This window comes from Struthio camelus, chromosome 1 (assembly GCF_040807025.1).
Source record: "Struthio camelus isolate bStrCam1 chromosome 1, bStrCam1.hap1, whole genome shotgun sequence".
Classification (NCBI taxonomy): domain Eukaryota; kingdom Metazoa; phylum Chordata; class Aves; order Struthioniformes; family Struthionidae; genus Struthio; species Struthio camelus.
Window position 1 is genome coordinate 211620681 of NC_090942.1, and position 18721 is coordinate 211639401.

At 39.5% G+C, this 18721-nt stretch overlaps 1 protein-coding gene across 6 annotated transcripts; it reads left to right on the forward strand.

Annotated features, from left to right (window-relative positions):
• The first annotated feature begins 139 nt into the window (after nt 1-139).
• FAM76B (family with sequence similarity 76 member B) lies at nt 140-14037 on the forward strand. 6 transcript variants are annotated; one of them, XM_068930433.1, is made up of 10 exons: nt 141-318; nt 1155-1219; nt 1590-1644; nt 3074-3229; nt 4179-4375; nt 6411-6458; nt 6656-6736; nt 7407-7542; nt 10722-10823; nt 11091-13748. In XM_068930433.1, exons 1-10 carry the CDS (start codon nt 214-216, stop codon nt 11103-11105), a joined length of 960 nt encoding a protein of 319 aa, XP_068786534.1. In that variant the 5' UTR covers nt 141-213; the 3' UTR covers nt 11106-13748. The 6 variants fall into 6 exon arrangements, with proteins under 6 accessions (XP_068786537.1, XP_068786534.1, XP_068786533.1 ...); XM_068930432.1 differs by having other exon boundaries at nt 142-318; nt 7410-7542; nt 11469-14037; XM_068930431.1 differs by having other exon boundaries at nt 143-318; nt 11469-14037.
• Nucleotides 14038-18721: the final 4684 nt, after the last annotated feature.

Below are 18721 nucleotides of genomic sequence, written 5' to 3' on the forward strand. Positions count from 1 at the left end.
GGCGCGGGCTCTGCGCGGGGCCTAGGGCGGCGCGGGCGCGGCGCGGCGGCGGGCGCGCTCCTGCGGCGCGGCGGCGGCGGCGGGGGGGGGGGAGGGGGGGAGCGCGGGCGGCTCCTTGGCGGCGGCCCAGGCGGCCGCTCCGGCCCTCGCCCCGGCACCTCCCTCTTCCCCTCCCTCGGCCCGCCCGTGTCCGCCCTGCCGGCCGCGGCGCGGATGGCGGCGGCGGCAGCGGCGGCCGCCCCGGCTCTCTATGCCTGCACCAAGTGCAACCAGCGCTACCCCTTCGAGGAGCTCTCCCAGGGCCAGCAGCTCTGCAAGGTGCGGCGAGCGCTGCGCCCGGCAGCGGCGGGCTGGGCAGGGGCGCTGAGGGGCGGCTAGCGGGACAGCGCCGGCCGCCGCCGGGGCTGAGCAGGGGCTGACCGGGCCCGCTTGGAGCGCCGCGCTGCTCCGCTCGCGGCGGGGCTGGGCTGCACGGGGCGGGCGGCGGCTCCCCGCGCGCGGCGGGAGCGCTCCGCGGCTGAGGGACGGTCGCTCCGCGGCTGACGGTGCCTCCCCGCGCGCGGCGGGAGCGCTCCGCGGCTGAGGGACGGTCGCCCCGCGGCTGACGGTGCCTCCCCGCGCGCGGCGGGAGCGCTCCGCGGCTGACGGTGCCTCCCCGCGCGCGGCGGGAGCGCTCCGCGGCTGAGGGACGGTCGCCCCGCGGCTGACGGTGCCTCCCCGCGCGCGGCGGGAGCGCTCCGCGGCTGAGGGACGGTCGCTCCGCGGCTGACGGTGCCTCCCCGCGCGCGGCGGGAGCGCTCCGCGGCTGAGGGACGGTCGCCCCGCGGCTGACGGTGCCTCCCCGCGCGCGGCGCGCAGCCTGGCCCCCGGGAGGCGCCTCAGGAAAGCCGCCCCTTTACGAGGGCCGGGTTTGGGGTTTTGGCACTGGCAGCCCTCTGTTTCCTGCGGAGGATGTTTTTGCTGTTTACCCCGGTCGGTGAGACAGGTCTGGTGAAGGGAGGCACCCGCCAGCCTGGCGGAGCGCTTTTCAAGCAGCGGCGTGTGTAGTGAGCTGTGCGAGCCGCTTCTAGTGCGAAAGGTGGAAGGTCAAGTGAGGGCACTCATTTGGTTGCGTGTGTTTTTACTTACGCAGCCGCCACTCTCTTTCTTTTTAGGAATGTCGCATCGCACATCCCATTGTAAAATGCACTTACTGCCGATCGGAATTTCAACAAGAGAGGTATGAAAGTAATTCAGTCGTTGGAAAGCGTACTGCACAGTGCTGTTCTAGTGCCTTGGGTTATCAGTGTGTCTGCAGAAAGAACAGCTGTTTCTGCAGTCATAACTGTTTGTAACAACAGAAATTCACAGAGAGAGGGGAAAATATTAAACTCTTGGAAGACCATTGAACCACAGTAAAATAACCTGTCTGCTCTAGTGACCCAAGTGTGTCGTGTAAACACAGTACAATGGCAGGTCACTTTGTCTGCTTATCATTCACTATTTACTATAGCGTATATTTGCATGTGTGTTTTTTAATAATTGCATGGGAAAGAATTTCCAGGTCCATGTATGTCACTGAATTCAACATTATGCAATTTTATCTTTAGCAAAACTAATACAATATGCAAGAAATGTGCCCAAAACGTGAAGCAGTTTGGAACGGTGAGTAGGCTCTTAATTCTGAAAACTGAACTCAGGTTCGTTCACATTCTAAAAGAAAAAATCTTTTAGGAATTAAATTTCTTATTTTCCTTTGACAAAGAAAAATAGATTTTGGAAAAGTGATGAAGATTATTGCCAGCTCTTGAATTCCTTCCTCGCTTACAGTTCCTTTTTTCAAAATAAAATTCATTGTGATTATATATAGTGTAACAGTTATGAATAACTGCAATACAGCTATTCATAGCAAAAAGAATGTTATCTCACTTTATGCATGTAAAATAATTCTTTGCATATTCTCGTAAGCAAACATTTGACATCAGAAAGATGTTTAGATGTGTTTTTAATGAGTGGTTAAATGTGAAAAGCTGTATGATTTTTTTTATATGATGTGAGTATTAAAATTTTTAGAGGCTTGTTAACCGTATTAAGGTGTTAAGTATTAAAGGTTCATGAGTATTATTTGTATTAATGTTATTTTGCGTTTTCTCAGCTTTAATTGCAGCTTCACTTCTGTTAGAGAACTTTTTCATATATGAATACACAAATTCTGCATTGCATCTTAGTGTGCTGCAGGTATTAGTTTATAAAAGGTGTTGAGATAATCTTCGTGAAACAGAAGTGCTTGACTTCTATGTGCTTAGCATACACCATATTACATGAAATTCAGCTTATTGGAGAAACATGACAGATGTTGGTATATAGTCAGGCATTTTGTAAATGTAAAGTGGAACAAAAAGAATGTTCTTTGAAAGTCTTAAAATATTGTACAATGAAATATAATACAGAGCCAACAACATTTTTAGCAACAGTTAATTAAAAAAGGAAACTGCATTGAAGATAATCAGCCATTTCTGACTAAAGAAAACTGCCAGAAAACTACTATCTTCTAGTTTTGTATTACTCTATGATATAAAAGCTGATAATCTGATCTAAAGGTATCTGAAGGTTTGTTAAGTTTCTTACAGAGCTGCAGGGACAGAGATGCTAATCTTGGAGCCATAGGGTGCTCAAATCCCCGAGTAATTCAAGTAGTTTGGAAACTGGGGCCTAAAAATGGCTTGATTACTTATTTAAATTTTATTTAGGTAGCTGCTTTAGTAATGCTGTAAAAGAGAGGAGAAGATGCTGTCATATTAAAAAAAGGGAGGGAGGGAAAAATGAGCAGTCAAAATGTATGTGTGTTCTTCAATGAATAGAATCTCAGGTGTTCGTAGAAGGCCCAGAGTTTCTTTGACAGTTGAAGGACCACTACCTTAGGGGAAAAAGTTAGTGTTGAAGGTAGAACCAGTAAAGAAAAAGGATTTTGAGAGATGGATCGTATGAAGCCCTAGTAGTTTAGAAGTATTGTTGTGTGATTTGAAGTATCTGCACTAGCTCATTATGGAAACCGTAAATATATTAACTTTTGTTCCACTTACCTGTTTTTCAGCCCAAGCCTTGTCAGTATTGTAATATTATTGCAGCATTTATCGGCACAAAATGTCAGCGTTGCACAAACTCAGAAAAGAAGTATGGCCCACCTCAGACATGCGAACAGTGCAAACAGCAATGCGCTTTTGATCGAAAAGAGGAAGGAAGAAGGAAGGTATGTTTTGCTCCAGATCTGTAATGGCTTAGGCTGACAATCGAAGACACTTCTACTTCATAAGAGGAAGATTAACAGGAGGGTATCTGAAGTTCACTAATATCAGGTTAAAGTCATTGTGTTGTGCTTTTCAGTATTTGCATTAAATTCCACAAGTTAGAATCATTACGTTAGCTATTGGGCTAACTTATTTTAGAGTGAATCGTTCTTTTTTTAATAAGCTTAAGAGTAAGCTGACAGTAGTATTTGATGAACAGAGGTTAAGTAGCTGAGTTGTTCTTGGTGCTTTGGGTTTTTTTCCCCATCCGTCGTATCCTATGTGTGTCATAAACTTGAATCTGTCAGTTCACCACTTCCGATCTGCCTGCCTTGTCTTAAAAGTGTAGCACCAGAGAGAGGTAGACTGCTCTGAGCAGCTGTTTGTATTCTACTTTCTTAAATAGCTTTGGTGAGTGCCACTTTCTCATTCCAGAAGGTGCTGAGGAAATCACCTCATAAACCTCTTGCCTGAACTCAAGAATAATGCTGTTTTTACAGAAGAATTTACTCGGTACAAGTAATACATTGACTGGACATCTTGATTCTGCTCTGGAATACGATGGGTTGAGAGCATAGATGGTGTCTAAACCAAAAATGATTTACCCCTTAAAAAAGTCATTCTCACTTTTATGATACAGAGTGGGTCTGTTATTATTAGCAATAACAAATATTTGCTAAAACTGTCTTGTAGCATAACTTTAAATGCCAAAAAGAAATGAGAAGAGATTCGCTATATTAAATAATACCATGCATATATTTGAGGATATGCTATTGCTGTTTCATGCCAAAGAGAGGTCTAGATTTTTCTTACAGATAACAAACAGATAAAAAGATTTTCTGGCAAATACTAAGGTACATCTTTCTAGTGCAAGTATACTTGGAAACAAAATTGTGAATTATTTCCCAAAAGGTTGATGGAAAGTTACTGTGTTGGCTCTGCACACTGTCCTACAAGAGAGTACTACAGAAGACAAAAGAACAGAGGAAGAGCCTAGGATCGTCACATTCTAACTCCTCATCCTCATCTCTTACTGAGAAGGACCAGCATCATTCAAAACACCACCACCATCACCACCATCATCACCGCCACAGCAGTAGTCACCATAAGTAAGTATTAAAACTTAAAATAGCTGTTGATGCGTCTTCCTGTTCCACGTTCTCTTAGTACTAAGGTCAAATTAAAGGAAATAAGAAACACTGTTTAAAATAAGTTATTGAAGGTCGTTAGTAGAATGTTTTTGTTCCTGTTGAAGTCTTTGTGTTCTTGCAAATTAGATAAACAGAAATCAACGAACAGCAGAAAGTCCTGGTGATCTTAAAAATTATTGATGTTAAAGTTGATAGAAGGTCTAGGAAAGAAATCTGGAGAATGGCTGCAGAAACAAGTTACTTGAGGATAAATTAGAATTTGGATTTCTAAGCAGTAACTGCTAACTTGCAGGCGTTTACCACGGGTTCAAACACATGTCGTGGCAGCCTGGAATAGCTATTTCGCTTGGAATCTTAACCCGAACTTACTTCATTGTGACAAACATGTTTGCCCATACTCCTAGTTAATTGTGATGGGGTACTTGCCTGAGAAGCCTAAGCAATGGTGTAGAATCACCCTCAGTCAAGGACGAGTTTACGTGTCTCTGGCAGTTGTTATAATCAAATCCTGCTGGAACAGGCAGTATTAAGTGACAGTTCATGAGTGACTGCCATGCAGACACAGGAAAACGACATTGTCAGTTCAGTTATTGGCACTCTGATAACGTTTCACATAATTACATCTCATCTCGCAACTTTTCTCAACATGCTTTTCTCTGGCTGTGGCATTAACAGCATACAAGCTTTAATTTACATACTCAGTTTATCCAGTCGTAAATCCCAGGACTGATTTGTTTCTTTTTCTTGCTAATATAATAGCGATTATGTGATTCTTATTTTTATTAGTAGGATTATGGCAGCATACTTTAAAACTACTTATTTTCTTCTTTCTTTTTTGTGCTGGATAATGAAAAATATAGCTGCAATGGTAATGATCCCTGTCATGAAGGAACACACAAACGCTTTCATTCTGAGCTTCACTTTTCCAGTGCTTATAACTTTCCATTTTGACCGTAATTTGTCTCACCAAGCATGATTTAAAAGCAGACGTAGAGTAATCTGGGATGATATTGGGAACGAGGAGGAGAGAAATATACAGAATTTCACTTACAAAAAAAAAAAAAATAGACTTATTCCTTAGGAATTCGAAGAAGAAAATTATTCTTGTCAACCAGAGAGATGTTATACTGCTTTTATTCTCTCTAGTCTCTGCTGAAAATTGAGTTGTAACAAGGTAAACGTGATTTAACGAGTGTGGCAATGATCTAGTAAAGATTAAATTAAAAAAATGGAGCTCTTCAGTACAGATTTTCTAATATAATCAGGAGCTGTTAGAAAAAGCATACCTCTACATAGGCTGTGACACACCTTTTTTCTATAGGCTGCCCTGGGTCCGTTGCTTAAGGTCCAATAGACTCTTCCCCCATCCACTTCAATTAGTGTTGGGGTAAGAGAGTAATATGAGAAAGAGGTATGAATTCATTGAAATATTTCATTCATTGCAGTCTTCTAAATTTTGCCATTATTGATTCTTATATCCATGAGGTTTGGTAAAGTTGCTTTTAAAATTATTGAAGATGTATCTTTATGCTCAAAAAAAATGTTACATTTCCAGGATCCAAAACTTACCTTGCTCTTTTGCCACCACCATTGGTCGTAGCAGTATAGAAGTAGACGTCTTTTTACGCAGAGTTCACATATTACATAATACGGTGTGGTTTTAGACCAACTTGCAAGATTAGCAATAACAAAAATTCTCAAAAATTGAGAAATGCCAGAAAAAAAAGGTTTAGCGGTCAGTCTTAAAGTCTGCCCGTTGTACCTTACGACAGTGTAAACATGTAGCTAAAAAATATTTTAATGGCATCCACACCTTAGTAAAGACTAATTACAAATATGACAGATAATATGGCTTTCCAACTGGAAATTCATAATTGGTAATTCTCTGTGTAAAAAGGGGATTTTTCTCAAGAACAGATATCATTCGCATAAATTCAGAAATAGTGGAATGTTTGATCTATTACTTTCACTAAGTACATTTCACATTTTTCAGAATCACCAATCTCAGTCCAGAACAAGATCAGGGACTGTGGAAACAGAGGTAAGTATGATCTAATTTATTAATTTCCTTTTAATTCATCTTGCACTTTGTATTTAGAGGATCTTTTTCCTCGAATTTCTGATTAGTCTCTAGCATTCCAACTAGGAGCATGAGTTAGTTATTTCATATGTACCAAGTGGTGATATTAGAGAGTTATTTAGTATGAGGCTTTAGGTTTGCGTTTTGTTTGATTTCAGCCATAAATCCTCTGCAGCTATTCAGAATGAAACTCCAAAGAAAAAACCCAAACTGGAATCCAAGCCATCAAATGGAGATAGGTAAAGTTACATTTTTGTACAACTGAGCCGTTTCAATCAAGTAGAGCACTCGTTTGTGGCCAGTTGCCTTTTTTTTTTTTTTTTTTTTTGTCTGGAGAACAAGGGAGGTGAAAACTTAATTGTCCAGCGAAACAGATTATTGGGTGGCATCTGAGTGCTGTTGGTCAGCTAAATTACTTCATTCGCGCAAAACTGGCACTATGTTCCTGCTTTTAAGCTGTCTGGGGCAAAGTTAAATAAAATATGTGTATGAGGCAACAATTATCAAAGAAACAGTGTTTCCTAGCATCAGGGTTCTTTGCAATTAGATGCAGGGTTGAACCTGCTGCTTTAAGCTGACCTAATAATCTAGAGAAGTCTTTGAACCTTAATGTGTGAGACTGAATCTTTATTCTGTCTCTGGCCAAACAGTTGGAATAAATGTAAAAGTGGCTGCTTCAGTCAAAAGGTATTTGTCCCCCTTAAAGCTAATACTTCATTATATTTCTGCAGGTGTATGTAATGTGTGCCATTAGTAAGGTAATTTGCCAGTTGCATCCATTTCTGTCAGGTACATACTTTTTTTGCATTAGTCCTTAAGGATGTTTGTGAAATTGTTAATTATCCCATTTGAACTTTGAAAAAATGTACTTTTTTTGTATTGATGTTACAAATATTTTTTTTTTTTTAGTAGCTCTATAAATCAGTCAGCAGACAGTGGAGGAACTGACAACTTTGTCCTCATAAGTCAGCTGAAAGAAGAAGTAATGTCGCTTAAACGGCTTCTGCAGCAAAGAGATCAGACGATTTTAGAAAAAGATAAAAAGGTAAAAATTGCATTTGCTTAATAAGAATTTTATAATTTTGTCCTCTACTTCATAGATTGCTAACAATTCTGTCAAAATTGTATGATAAAACAAAAATCAGATGCAATTTTTTTGTATATAGCAACTAATCCGATTTTAAAGGACAAGTTTTCGACTTTTGTGTCTTGAGTATATTTTAGCTTTAAGTCAAAGAGGAATTCCTCTCACCTCACTTTAGCCATGTGCAAGTCTGGTTCACTGTTTGTCATGCTCCGTTCTACAGGTGGTTGCTTAAAATGCCAGAAAGTGGTTTGTGTGTTTTAAGTATTTTTAATTCAGTCAAAACAAAGATCCCGTATATCTATGTACCTGGCAGGCACGCAAAGTAAGATGGGGAATAAAAGTGGTGAACACTCCAAATTTAGTCTACTTTTTATTTTGTTTTAAATTAAAGCTACAATAGTAATAAGTCATGAGATGTTGTATAGAGGTTTTTTTTTTTTTTCATTATGGAGCAGAAAAAGTTTACTGTTTTGATTTTAAAATATTGATAGTTTTTGTGTAGTGTAGGTTATTTAGTCTTTGTCTGTGGTCAATGACTAGAAGAATAGCTTGGATTAGATACCTGGTAGATGGCAAAAGTTAAGTGAGATAAAATCAAGCCCAAATTACCTTATACAAGAGATGAAATTTTCAAACAACCTAATGAATAACAAGGAGAGAGACACAACTCCAAAAGTTCAATTTGCTCAGCCTTTGTTAGAGCTTATTTCTTTGCACCCTAATTTGTTAGATGTATTTTAAGACACTGTCCATAGCGGTGGCTCTGAACTGTCTATGCAGGAGTGATTAAGTTATGGAATTGTAAAAATAATATTTATAGTACCTTCAAGTAAAAGTTTGATTCTAGGTGTGTGGTGGCCTATCAAAAATGTGAAGGTTAAGAGCAGCTCGTTGGTCCTAGAAGGAAATTGCTTCCACTTTAAAACCATAGATGAGTATCTGAATTTCTATACCTAAGCTCTTGTGGTTTATATCACTGTTATAGCTGATGTTACTAGTGATGGAATTGCTTGCTATTTCAACCCTGTAAACAACTAATGTGAAAGAGCTGTCATGAATCCTCTTTGGGTATTTTCTTGAAAGGACAAGTGTTAAGGCCGTGATCTCTCTCTTATAAGGCCAGTAGAAGGTCATGAGTCAGTAGGAATTCTCTTACCTATTTTTAAGTTTGATCTACTGGTAAAGCTTACAAAAGGGTTAGATAAGGAAATATCACCTACTTCTGTGTACGCACTGCAGTAACTTGTGTTCATTGCTGTTTCCATGGGGGAGCATCCAGTAGTTTTCATATCCCTGCTGCTAAAACTATTTCTTTGGCCTCAGAGTGCTTTGAACTGTAAGCACTCCCTCAGGCATTAATTATTCACTCTGAGTGTTAGTTACTTTCTTCAGCTGCTGGGGAGGAAGAAAAGCTGAACACATACAATGTTTGCGTAGCTGAACAAATTGCAGAAAATGAATGCGTTGCAGAATATTTTGCCTATGAGTTAGTAAATATAAAGACGTGTGCAGGGGTAAAGGTCTGCAAATATCAGTCCTGAACCAGAAGTTCAGGGAGATCCTTGTTAAGACTTTGTCCCCACGTTTGTGTAGGAACAAGCAGCTTGGAGTGTTCCAAAAGAAAAATCTTTGAAATGTGTGTCTTGGGGAAACACTAAGCTTAGTTCAGGAGCTCTATAGCGCTGTGCGATCCACGCTCATCATTTTTTGTCATGAGTCAAGATCTCAGCCGTCTTGTTACCAATGGTTGCTGTTTGCAGTAATAATATTGTTTCACGTTCTGGATAAAACGTTAGTGTGAGACATCAGGAGATTACTGCCTGACCCTCAGGAAGGGGACACAGTTTGCTGAATGTTTGAGTAGTACGAAGTTCTAGTTGCACTTTTTATTATGGTGCAACACTACTGCTAGGGTTTTTTGATACCTGAAGTTTGTGGTATGTGGTTTAGTACTGATTCCTTAGAATTTACAAGAGCTTTAATAAGTACATACCTTGAGCAGCAGTCTGTGTACAGTAATATATATATATATATATATATATATATATATCCATGTATCAAGACACTTGCATTTAGTTTTAGAACCATCTGATCGATGGCTCTTTTGAATACCTTGTTTCGTTATATTTGATTCAAAACATACTAGTGTTAGTAACGGCAGTCTTGGTAGTTATTTTAGGAACGTATGTTCTGTTTTTTATAGCTGACTTCTTTGCCAGCAAAGAGGCTTTATTTCCTGATAAATACAAATTGACCTGAAAAGTTAAATAAGAGCTAGGTGTATTGTGCCTGCTTGGAGGAACTGAACATTTTAAAGAAGGAGGTTCCTGAAATTACTGGGTCCATGTACAGAAAACTCGGTAATAGCAGTTCACGCAGCTGCACATGCTTCCAGAGGACGCATTCAGCTGCTTGGATAGAAGTATGTGTCACAATTTAGAAACACCTGCCTTGCGGAAAGTGATTTGGACCTCTCCCAGTCTTAGGAGAGACTCAGTGGCAGGAATATAACAACATATTCTCAGAATTAAATTATAAGTTCAGTAATTTTAATTACACGTTTCTAACACCATTTAAATCACCGTTGCTGTGGCTTTAGACTCATTGAAGCTCTGGAGTATATACTTCTATTCAGGACAAACTGTAATCTGCTTAAGACAAATTGCAGTATAAAAGGACCCAAAGGAATCCTTTTTATTATTGCTCTGTGGAAGATTTGTCATGTGTTACCATACCATATGAATGCCATCTGCATGAGACATATCATAACTGAAGATTGTGAAGTGTCTCACATCTGAAAAAGTACAGCTAAACTTTGTATGTCCATGTAATCCTGTGTTTGTGTGGGGTTTTTTTTGTTTGTTTTGAGGAATTAGCCTTCTGTACCCCAAATCCTGAATAAAGAATATGGTTATATAAATACAGTGGTTTTCCCCATATAAAATAGACATACTTATTTTCAAGCTGCTTCTCAACAGAGAAGTCAATAGTGAACTGGTGGTTGAGCTGTCAATAGTGAACTAGTAAGTAAAGACGTTGTTTCCCAAGATTTTTACGTAAGCTCAGAAATCTCACAGGCTGATTAGAAGACATATGGCAGCTGTCCAAGGAATCTTTATAGAATTTTGTGTTTTTAGTTGACAGAACTGAAGGCAGACTTCCAATACCAGGAGTCTAACTTGAGGACAAAGATGAACAGTATGGAGAAAGCTCACAAGGAAACTGTGGAACAGTTGCAGGTAAGTAATTTCTTATCAATACTTCAGATATGCTTCAAACAGGATTATACATTCGGGCTGTTCACAGCAATGAAATTGTACCAACTTTTGGAATGATTGTTACCACATTTAGCTTAGAATCCGTTGTTGCAGCAATTTTGTAGTCTACAAATATTCCGTGTGACTTAAGCTTCTTGTGAGAATTGCTTTCTAACTTTAAGAGTTAGAGACTTGCCTCAAGTGCTTTCTAAAGACTTATGTTACTTTCCTGTGTCTGTTCTCTGATAGCCCACTGACAAGTGATTAAACTATTGATCTGATTTAACGGCTGAGCCTAACTTGCAACTGACAGTTACGTATCTCATGTTAAAGCATGTGTCAACCTTATCAGGAAGAATGCCTGAATCAGCTGCCTTATACATCACAGTGAACAGATATGCAATGTGATCCCTCAGATACTGAATTTTGCTGTGCAGGATGTTAAGGATGGACTGTGCATACGTAAAAACACAAACAGGTCTTTGAAAGCTGATCGATTGATTGGTGGAGTATTCTCAGCATGCACATTTTGAGGCTGTTTCATAAACACCGTAGGAAATTCGTGCATGACGCTACTATCTGAGGACTTTAAGTAATTCATAAAACTTTCTTCTTTCTGTATTGCAGGCCAAAAACAGAGAACTGCTCAAACAGGTTGCAGCATTGTCAAAGGGTAAAAAGTTTGATAAAAGTGGGAGTATACTAACATCTCCTTGAGGAGCTGGTTATTCATGGGGTTTACTACTCAATGTAAATTTGAGTAATTCTGTGAAGCCCTTAAAATCCTGTGTAGTGGAAAAAATATTTTTGCACACCAGATTAGTTGGCATGTTTCCTACACATTTTTATAATTAATATGCAGCTTTTGTTAGTTACTGTTCAGATAAAATACTTCAACTGGCTTGAAGAATGTTTTTATTTTTTTGATATTGGAAACTTTTTGCCAGCAATAGTATTAAACAATTGCATAGAGAACATAGCAGTGCTCTCTCTAAAGGACAAAATGCAATAAGAAACTAGATATGTGTTCTACAAAGCAGCAGCTGAGTCTTTCAAACTATGCTAATATCAGCCAAAAGTTTGTGAATTTGCAATGACATTGAATACTGGTTTCTGGCAACTGTTTTTTTTTACTTTGTATCAGAATATAAATTTAGGATGGAAATCATGGTGCTCTCAAGTGAAACTAAAAAAGGCGTGTATGTATTTGTAAATACAATTGTAATGGTTATATTCTTAGTTATAACAAGTAACTAGTGTTTTACATGCTTGTGATAGGGATTTACTGAAAGATTATCTATTGTACAGTAACAGAGCAGTGTGTTTTTTGTAAGATTTACTGTAGATTTTTCTTGCAAGTGCCTTTCTCCAACTGTTTATTTATAGGAATGTTGGTATTTTGTACATAAGGTTTTTATGTTTTAAAATCATGTTTAATAAATGTTTTATGTAAATATACATGTGTGTACAGAGGAATCTGAGACAAAGATCAAAGAGGCTAGAGCAGTGCTTGAAGCAGCATTAAGAGCTAGCTAATTGATGGACAGTGAGTATTGGCTTTAGATAACCTTTGTAGCTTGTGTCTGTGAGATGTAGAATTTTGTTAGTGCTGCTCATGCCAAACACTTTCTGAACAAAAGAAGAAATGTTTTTTACCACGCTAGAGCTTAAGCAGTTTGTTTTTATATTTTCCCGTTGGCAAAGCGCTAATTTTTATTCCATCGCAGACATGGGGCTCCCAATGTTATATCATTAATTAGAGATATACACTCAATATTTTTTATTTTATTCCGATTGTCTGATGTAATGTACTTACTTGTAACTTATAGTGACTCTTAATGAATTGCAAGATTGTCATCCCCTATTAAAGATACACAATGAGGAAACAGTAGCCTAAACTGATGGTCTTGAAATTAGAGTGGAATTAGGGAGTGGAGTGATGTCAAATTAAAGGGCTTTTTAAAATATTTTAGTTGAATTTTGATTCTAAATTGCATCAGTTTAGGTTTAGGTCTGCTCCTAAAGGACATCAGTCATATTCAGAAATTTCTCTTAAACGTACCTTAATACACCCCAAGGCTTCTGTTCAGGAAGATGAGTTACATATCAGCATAAACTGGAGCAGACTTAAGTGAGTAAAAGTTTAGTTCATCTCTGGGTATTCATTGGTAACAGGGTAACTGCTTATATTTCAGTGAGCTTAATCACGTGGAATAAGCTACATGTTTTAATTAAAGAACTAAAATCTAAAATTACTTGGCTGTCCACCCATGTTCTGAACTGTGAACACCTTTTCAGTAGTACAGATAAGTTCCAGCAGTGAGAGACTACTGAATAATTTGAAAAATCAAGCTAGCTTGTTTCCTATTGTTTATGTGTATTTTTTTATACACTGAAATCCAGTTTATACATTTGTAAATGCTCTTCTTTAAACTTGCTAAACTAGGGTAGAGAATGCTGCTATCCTTTGGGGATGTTTGTTTGTTTTTGTTTTTTTAATATACAAGTTGGGATTTTCATTAATTCAGAGTAATATTTTGATACCCGTTTTCTCCAGTTGAATAGCCACCCATGTTTAGTGAATTTGGTTTTAAAGCACAGAACTGCATAGCAAATTGAAATGTTTGAAAATAGAATAATTTCATGATATCTATTCAAGCTGCAGTAAGGATATTTTAAAGCAACAAACTGAAGTTCCATATTAGAAATAATTGATTTTATAAATCCTAGTGCGAAAAACTTTTAGGGGCTTCACAGTATTTAGTTTTAAGTAAATACCTGCTCCTCTTGTTCCATAATCTAATTTTAACTTGAATTTTTTAAAGTTGTAAACTAGCCAATTGAATCCCAGTCCTGAAAATGGTGTCCTGGAGCTGTAGATTATTGACATAATAAACTGATGTTCTTTAAACGTGGATCTGCAAGGAGATTGTTGTACTGTATTGTGCTTTTTAGCCTGTTTCCAGATGTTGATTAGCATTGACCAGTAATGGCCATTTTGGCTCAAGTTATTTATGTATTTTAAGCCTGTGAATATTGCAATCCCCTTTTAGATAGTATGTCTAATTATGCATTCTGCAGTGAAGCTATTCAGCTGTCCACATGTATAGACTATTGAAATACTGTACTGGCACACATCTGACCATTGACATTTTGTACCTTTTCTAAATCCAATGTTTCACAATAAAAACTTGTCAAAACATTAATGTGTCCTTTTAAAATTATTCATAAATTCATATTTCATGTTAATCCTTTTAATACAGTACTAAGTGTCAAGAAAAAGCAGAGTTTAATATTTCCATTTAGTATTTAGAGTTCTGTGAAAATTAGACACCTTAGGCCATCTTCAAAATGTAACAAATTGGAACTTCAGATAGATTCGATCAAGAAAAGTTTTTTTTTTCCCTACGTTAGGATTATAGGATATGAAAACCTTTTATTGTAGAGAAGAAGGAAAAAAATAAAAGTTTAACTGAAAACTAGTAAAATTTAATAAGGTCTTCAATACACTTATAGTCTTAATATGAGGAGGGAAGATTAACATCAACGTTCTTATTTAAAAATGCCTGAATTTCTGTCATAGTTTAACAATCTTAAGGTTGTTCCTCCCTAACATGCATTTGTTTACGAGTTCGGTGATTGAGATTGTAAGTGACACTGTTGATTTTTTTTTTTATCTGTTTTCTTGGTTGTGTAAGAAGTTAAAGGCACTGGTATCAACATGTTACCAGCTGTGAACCACAATGGCTCCTAGTGTTTAGAGCATTTGTATTGTAATCGGTAGCTCTAGTTCTTTATTTTTCCAAACTGTGGAAGGATAAATACTGATATCTGAGAAGAATTCTTTTCACAGAATCACAGAATGGTTGAGGTTGGAAGGGACCTCTGGAGAGCATCTGGACTTCAAGCAGGGTCACCTAGAGCACATTACCCAGGATTGTGTCCATATGGCTTTTGTATATCTCCAGAGAAGGAAACTCCACAACCTCTCTGGGCAACCTATTCCAATGCTCTGTCACCCTCACGTTTTTCCTCACGTTCGGGTGGAACTTTGTGTTTCATGTTGTGCCTGTTGCCTCTTGTCCTATCACTGGGCTCCACTGAGAAGGGTCTGGCCCCATCCTCTTGACACCCTCCCTTCAGATAGTTATACACATTGATAAGATCCCCCACCTCAGTCTTCTCTTCCCCAGGCTGAACAGGCCCAGCTCCCTCAGCCTTTCCTCATCTGAGAGATGCTCCAGCCCCCTCATCATCTTGGTAGCCCTCCGCTGGACTCTCTTCAGGAGCTCCATGTCTCTCTTGTACTGGGGAGCCCAGAACTGGACGCTACCCCAGATGTGGCCTCCCCAGGGCTGAGGAGAGGGGCAGGATCACCTCCCTCCACGTGCTGGCAACACTCTTCCTCCTGCAGCCTAGGAGACCATTGGCCTTCTTGGCCACAAGGGCACACTGCTGGCTCATGCTTAACTTGCTGTCCACAAGGACTCCCAGGTCCCTCTCTGCAACCCCCAACCTGTCCTGGTGCATGGAGTTACTCCTCCCCAGGTGTAGGACCCTGCACTCGCCTTTGTTGAACTTCAGGCGGTTCCTCTCTGCCCAGCTCTCCAGCCTGACCAGGTCCCTCTGAGGGGCAGCACAGCCCTCTGGTGTGTCAGCCACTGCCCCCAGTTTTGTATCATCAGCACGCTTGCTAAAGGTGCACTCTGTCCCTTCCTCCAGGTCATGGATGAATATATTGAACAAGACTGGGCCCAGGACTGACCCCTGGGGGACACCGCTAGCTACAGGCCTCCAACTTGACTCTGCGCCATTCACCACAACCCTCTGAGCTCGGCCATCCAGCCAGTTCTCATTCCACCTCACCGTCCACTCATCCAACCCACACTTCCTGAGTTTCCCTAGGAGGATGTGATGGGAGACAGTGTCCAAAGCTGAAGTCCAGGGAGACAACGTCCACTGCTCTGCCCTCATCTCCCCAGCCAGTCGTTCCATCAGAGAAGGCTCTCAGATTGGTCAAGCATGATTTCCCTTTGGTGAATCCATGCGGACTACTCCTGATCACCTTCTTGTCCTCCACCTGCTTAGTGATGGCCTCCACGATGAGCTGCTCCATCACCTTTCCAGGGATGGAGGGGAGGCTGACAGGCCTGCAGTTTCCTGGCTCCTCCTTCTTGCCCTTTTGGAAGACTGGCGTGACATTGGCTTTCTTCCAGGCCTCAGGCACCTCTCCTGATCTCCAGGACCTTTCCAAGAGGATGGAGAGTGGCCTGGCTACAACATCCGCCAGCTCTCTCAGCACTCGCGGGTGCATCCCATCGGGGCCCATGGATTTGTGGATGTCAAGTCTGGGCAAAAGATCTCTAACCCGATCCTCCTCCACCAAGGGAGAGTCTTCCTTTCTCCAGACTTCCTCTCTTGCCTCCAAGGTCTGGAATTCCTGAGGGCTGGCCTTAGCAGTGAAGACTGAAGCACTTAAGAATGAAAGTTAAGAATGAAATAAATGAGTCAAAATAACAAGAAAGTAAGATTCTGTTGCCTTCTGGTCAAGGCAGTTATCTAGAAAGGAGGAAATCTTTGGGTTTCAGACCCTCACTCTTAAGACAGCATGTATTTTATATTAGATACTGAATAATGTGCTAATATAATATTGAATTGTTCTTAGCCTCATTTAAATGCAAGTTTGTTATAACTTTAGTGAAGCCATTTATTTCTAAAGCTGAGAGCAAGGCAAAATGGTGTGTGGTACCCAGTTTAGACGTGGCTTCCGTTTAACACAGACCAGACTCATCTAACTGGCTCTGCAACAGATTGGCTCCCTAAAAGAGATTTGCATAATTTGAAATGTATTTTCTTAAAGAAGTTTTAAATTGGTATAACCTGTGTGTACGCACTTACGCAATTCTCAGTGGTCTTCAGTAGCTTCAGTAGTCATAAGTATGGAACCCACACCAATTTTTCTGAAAACACTGAAATTGTATGGTTATAAACTGTAAACTTAACCTTTTTAAAATGGAGTAAAAGCTGTCCACATCATTTTTGTTCCTTCAAATAAATTACTAAAACACCAGTTCAGTTAAAGAAAATGCTGCATAAAATGCTTTATATATTATGTGCAGTTCCTATAGCTCTTATCTTGAAAAAGTATTGTTATATAAAAGGACTTCTGATGAATTGCACAGAAATAGAAGGCATTGGGCAAGGGGATTACTGGTGTAGAAGGAGGAGGCTTTTGGGGTGCTACTAGGGGATGGAACAAGCGATGGAAGCATGAGGGCTAATAGAGAAGAGAAAGCTCTGAGACACTGCTTTAATTATATATGTGATGTACTGAATCACGGGGTTATTTTTTCAAGCCACATATTATCTGTAAATGCACAAAAAATTGAAATTCTTTAGGGTAAAATGCAGCATTGCTTAAGGGTTCATTTTTGTTTTTTATCAAATGATTCTATAATCCAAGCTTCAGGAGTTAAAAGAATAAACACCTTACTTAAGTTGAAATATAAAGATGCACAACATAAAATCCGTCTTTTAAAAATGTTAGTCATACTTTGTAGGTACACACTGGTGTGTTTGGAGGTACCATGTATTGGGACACAGAAACGCAGCTTGTCATCAAATGCAGCTGGGAACAGTAATTTAAATCATTCCAGCAAGATCTGAAAGCACTTGCTTGGTAGTAATTTATCTGAGTCAGGGTGCAGCATTCATTAATATTATCTTGATGAAAGATATCTTTGTATTTTATATAACGATAACATCCACAAAAGGTTGTGAGTGAGTACTCACTTATCTCACTTCCTGGGAAGACATGAGGTTGTCTTGGATGAAAAATTGCCTTGAAAGATCCTATTGAAATTTAATTCCTATGTCCCTTGCTTAAACACATTTCAGTCTTTTTTCTGTAATAAATCTTGGTCTTTTTAGGGTGTGGTTAGTACAATGGATTGTACTTTTTCCACTTGTTTCCCATTAAAGATAATGATATGTAGAGATTCTTTTAAAGCAAGTTTACCTTTGGATCTTGTTTATCAAAAAGAATCTGGTGGAGTCGATCTCTTTCCTTATTGCCTAAATGCTAAACTTAGTAAGTGAAAGTAGAGCTAAATAGGAATGACTGCTTATATAATCTTAACCACTAGATGATGCTTAAACCACGCGGTTTCTCAAAGTATGTGGCTATAAGTGCTTTCCGCACACAGTCTCGCTCTCACAGTGGATAGCTCTTTCTGTTCAACTAGAAAACTGATGCCAGAATGAAAATATTTGAAATAGCTATATTTTGGAATACATTTTGGAAAATTTGGAATATATTTGGGAAAATTAAACATAGTGATTTTAAGCACATTTAATATAGGTAGCTAAATAACAACCAAAACTTCATGTATGAAACTACAGAGTGATTTCTTTTATCCATACATCTCAGATTACTTTTCCTTAAGAAAGAAACATCCCCATTCAATGGTTCAGGAAGCTGAGCCGGAGAATAATGTAATTTGACTACTGTCAGACAAAGGTATCGTGAGAATTAAAAACAGACTCTAGGACTGTCCAAGCAATGTGGAGATTTGTATATCTTTTCCCTTTGAGAAAGGAATTACTAAGGATTAGTTTAAAAAATCTTTTTAAATTCAACATAAATGTATAAGAAGCATTATTAAGGTGACTTAGCAGATGAACTTTAGGAACTGGTATTAAATGCAAATGAGTTATTCGTAGTACAGATAGCAATATAAAGCTGGGAGGAATCCACTTTTGATTTGGAAAAATAAGGTTTAAGGCTTACTGTTTTCCTCTTTCTTTGAATCTGATGCACTTCTAATCTGATTCTGCTGGTAGAAGTATTTGGAATCCTGTGGCTCTCCAGTGAAGGAGAT

Coding starts and splice junctions, on each gene's coding strand:
- FAM76B (XM_068930431.1), top strand. CDS start 214: ATGGCGGCGGCGGCAGCGGCGGCCGCCCCGGCTCTCTATGCCTGCACC. Junction 319..1,154: donor AGGGCCAGCAGCTCTGCAAG/GTGCGGCGAGCG, acceptor CTTTCTTTTTAG/GAATGTCGCATCGCACATCC. Junction 1,645..3,073: donor ACGTGAAGCAGTTTGGAACG/GTGAGTAGGCTC, acceptor CCTGTTTTTCAG/CCCAAGCCTTGTCAGTATTG.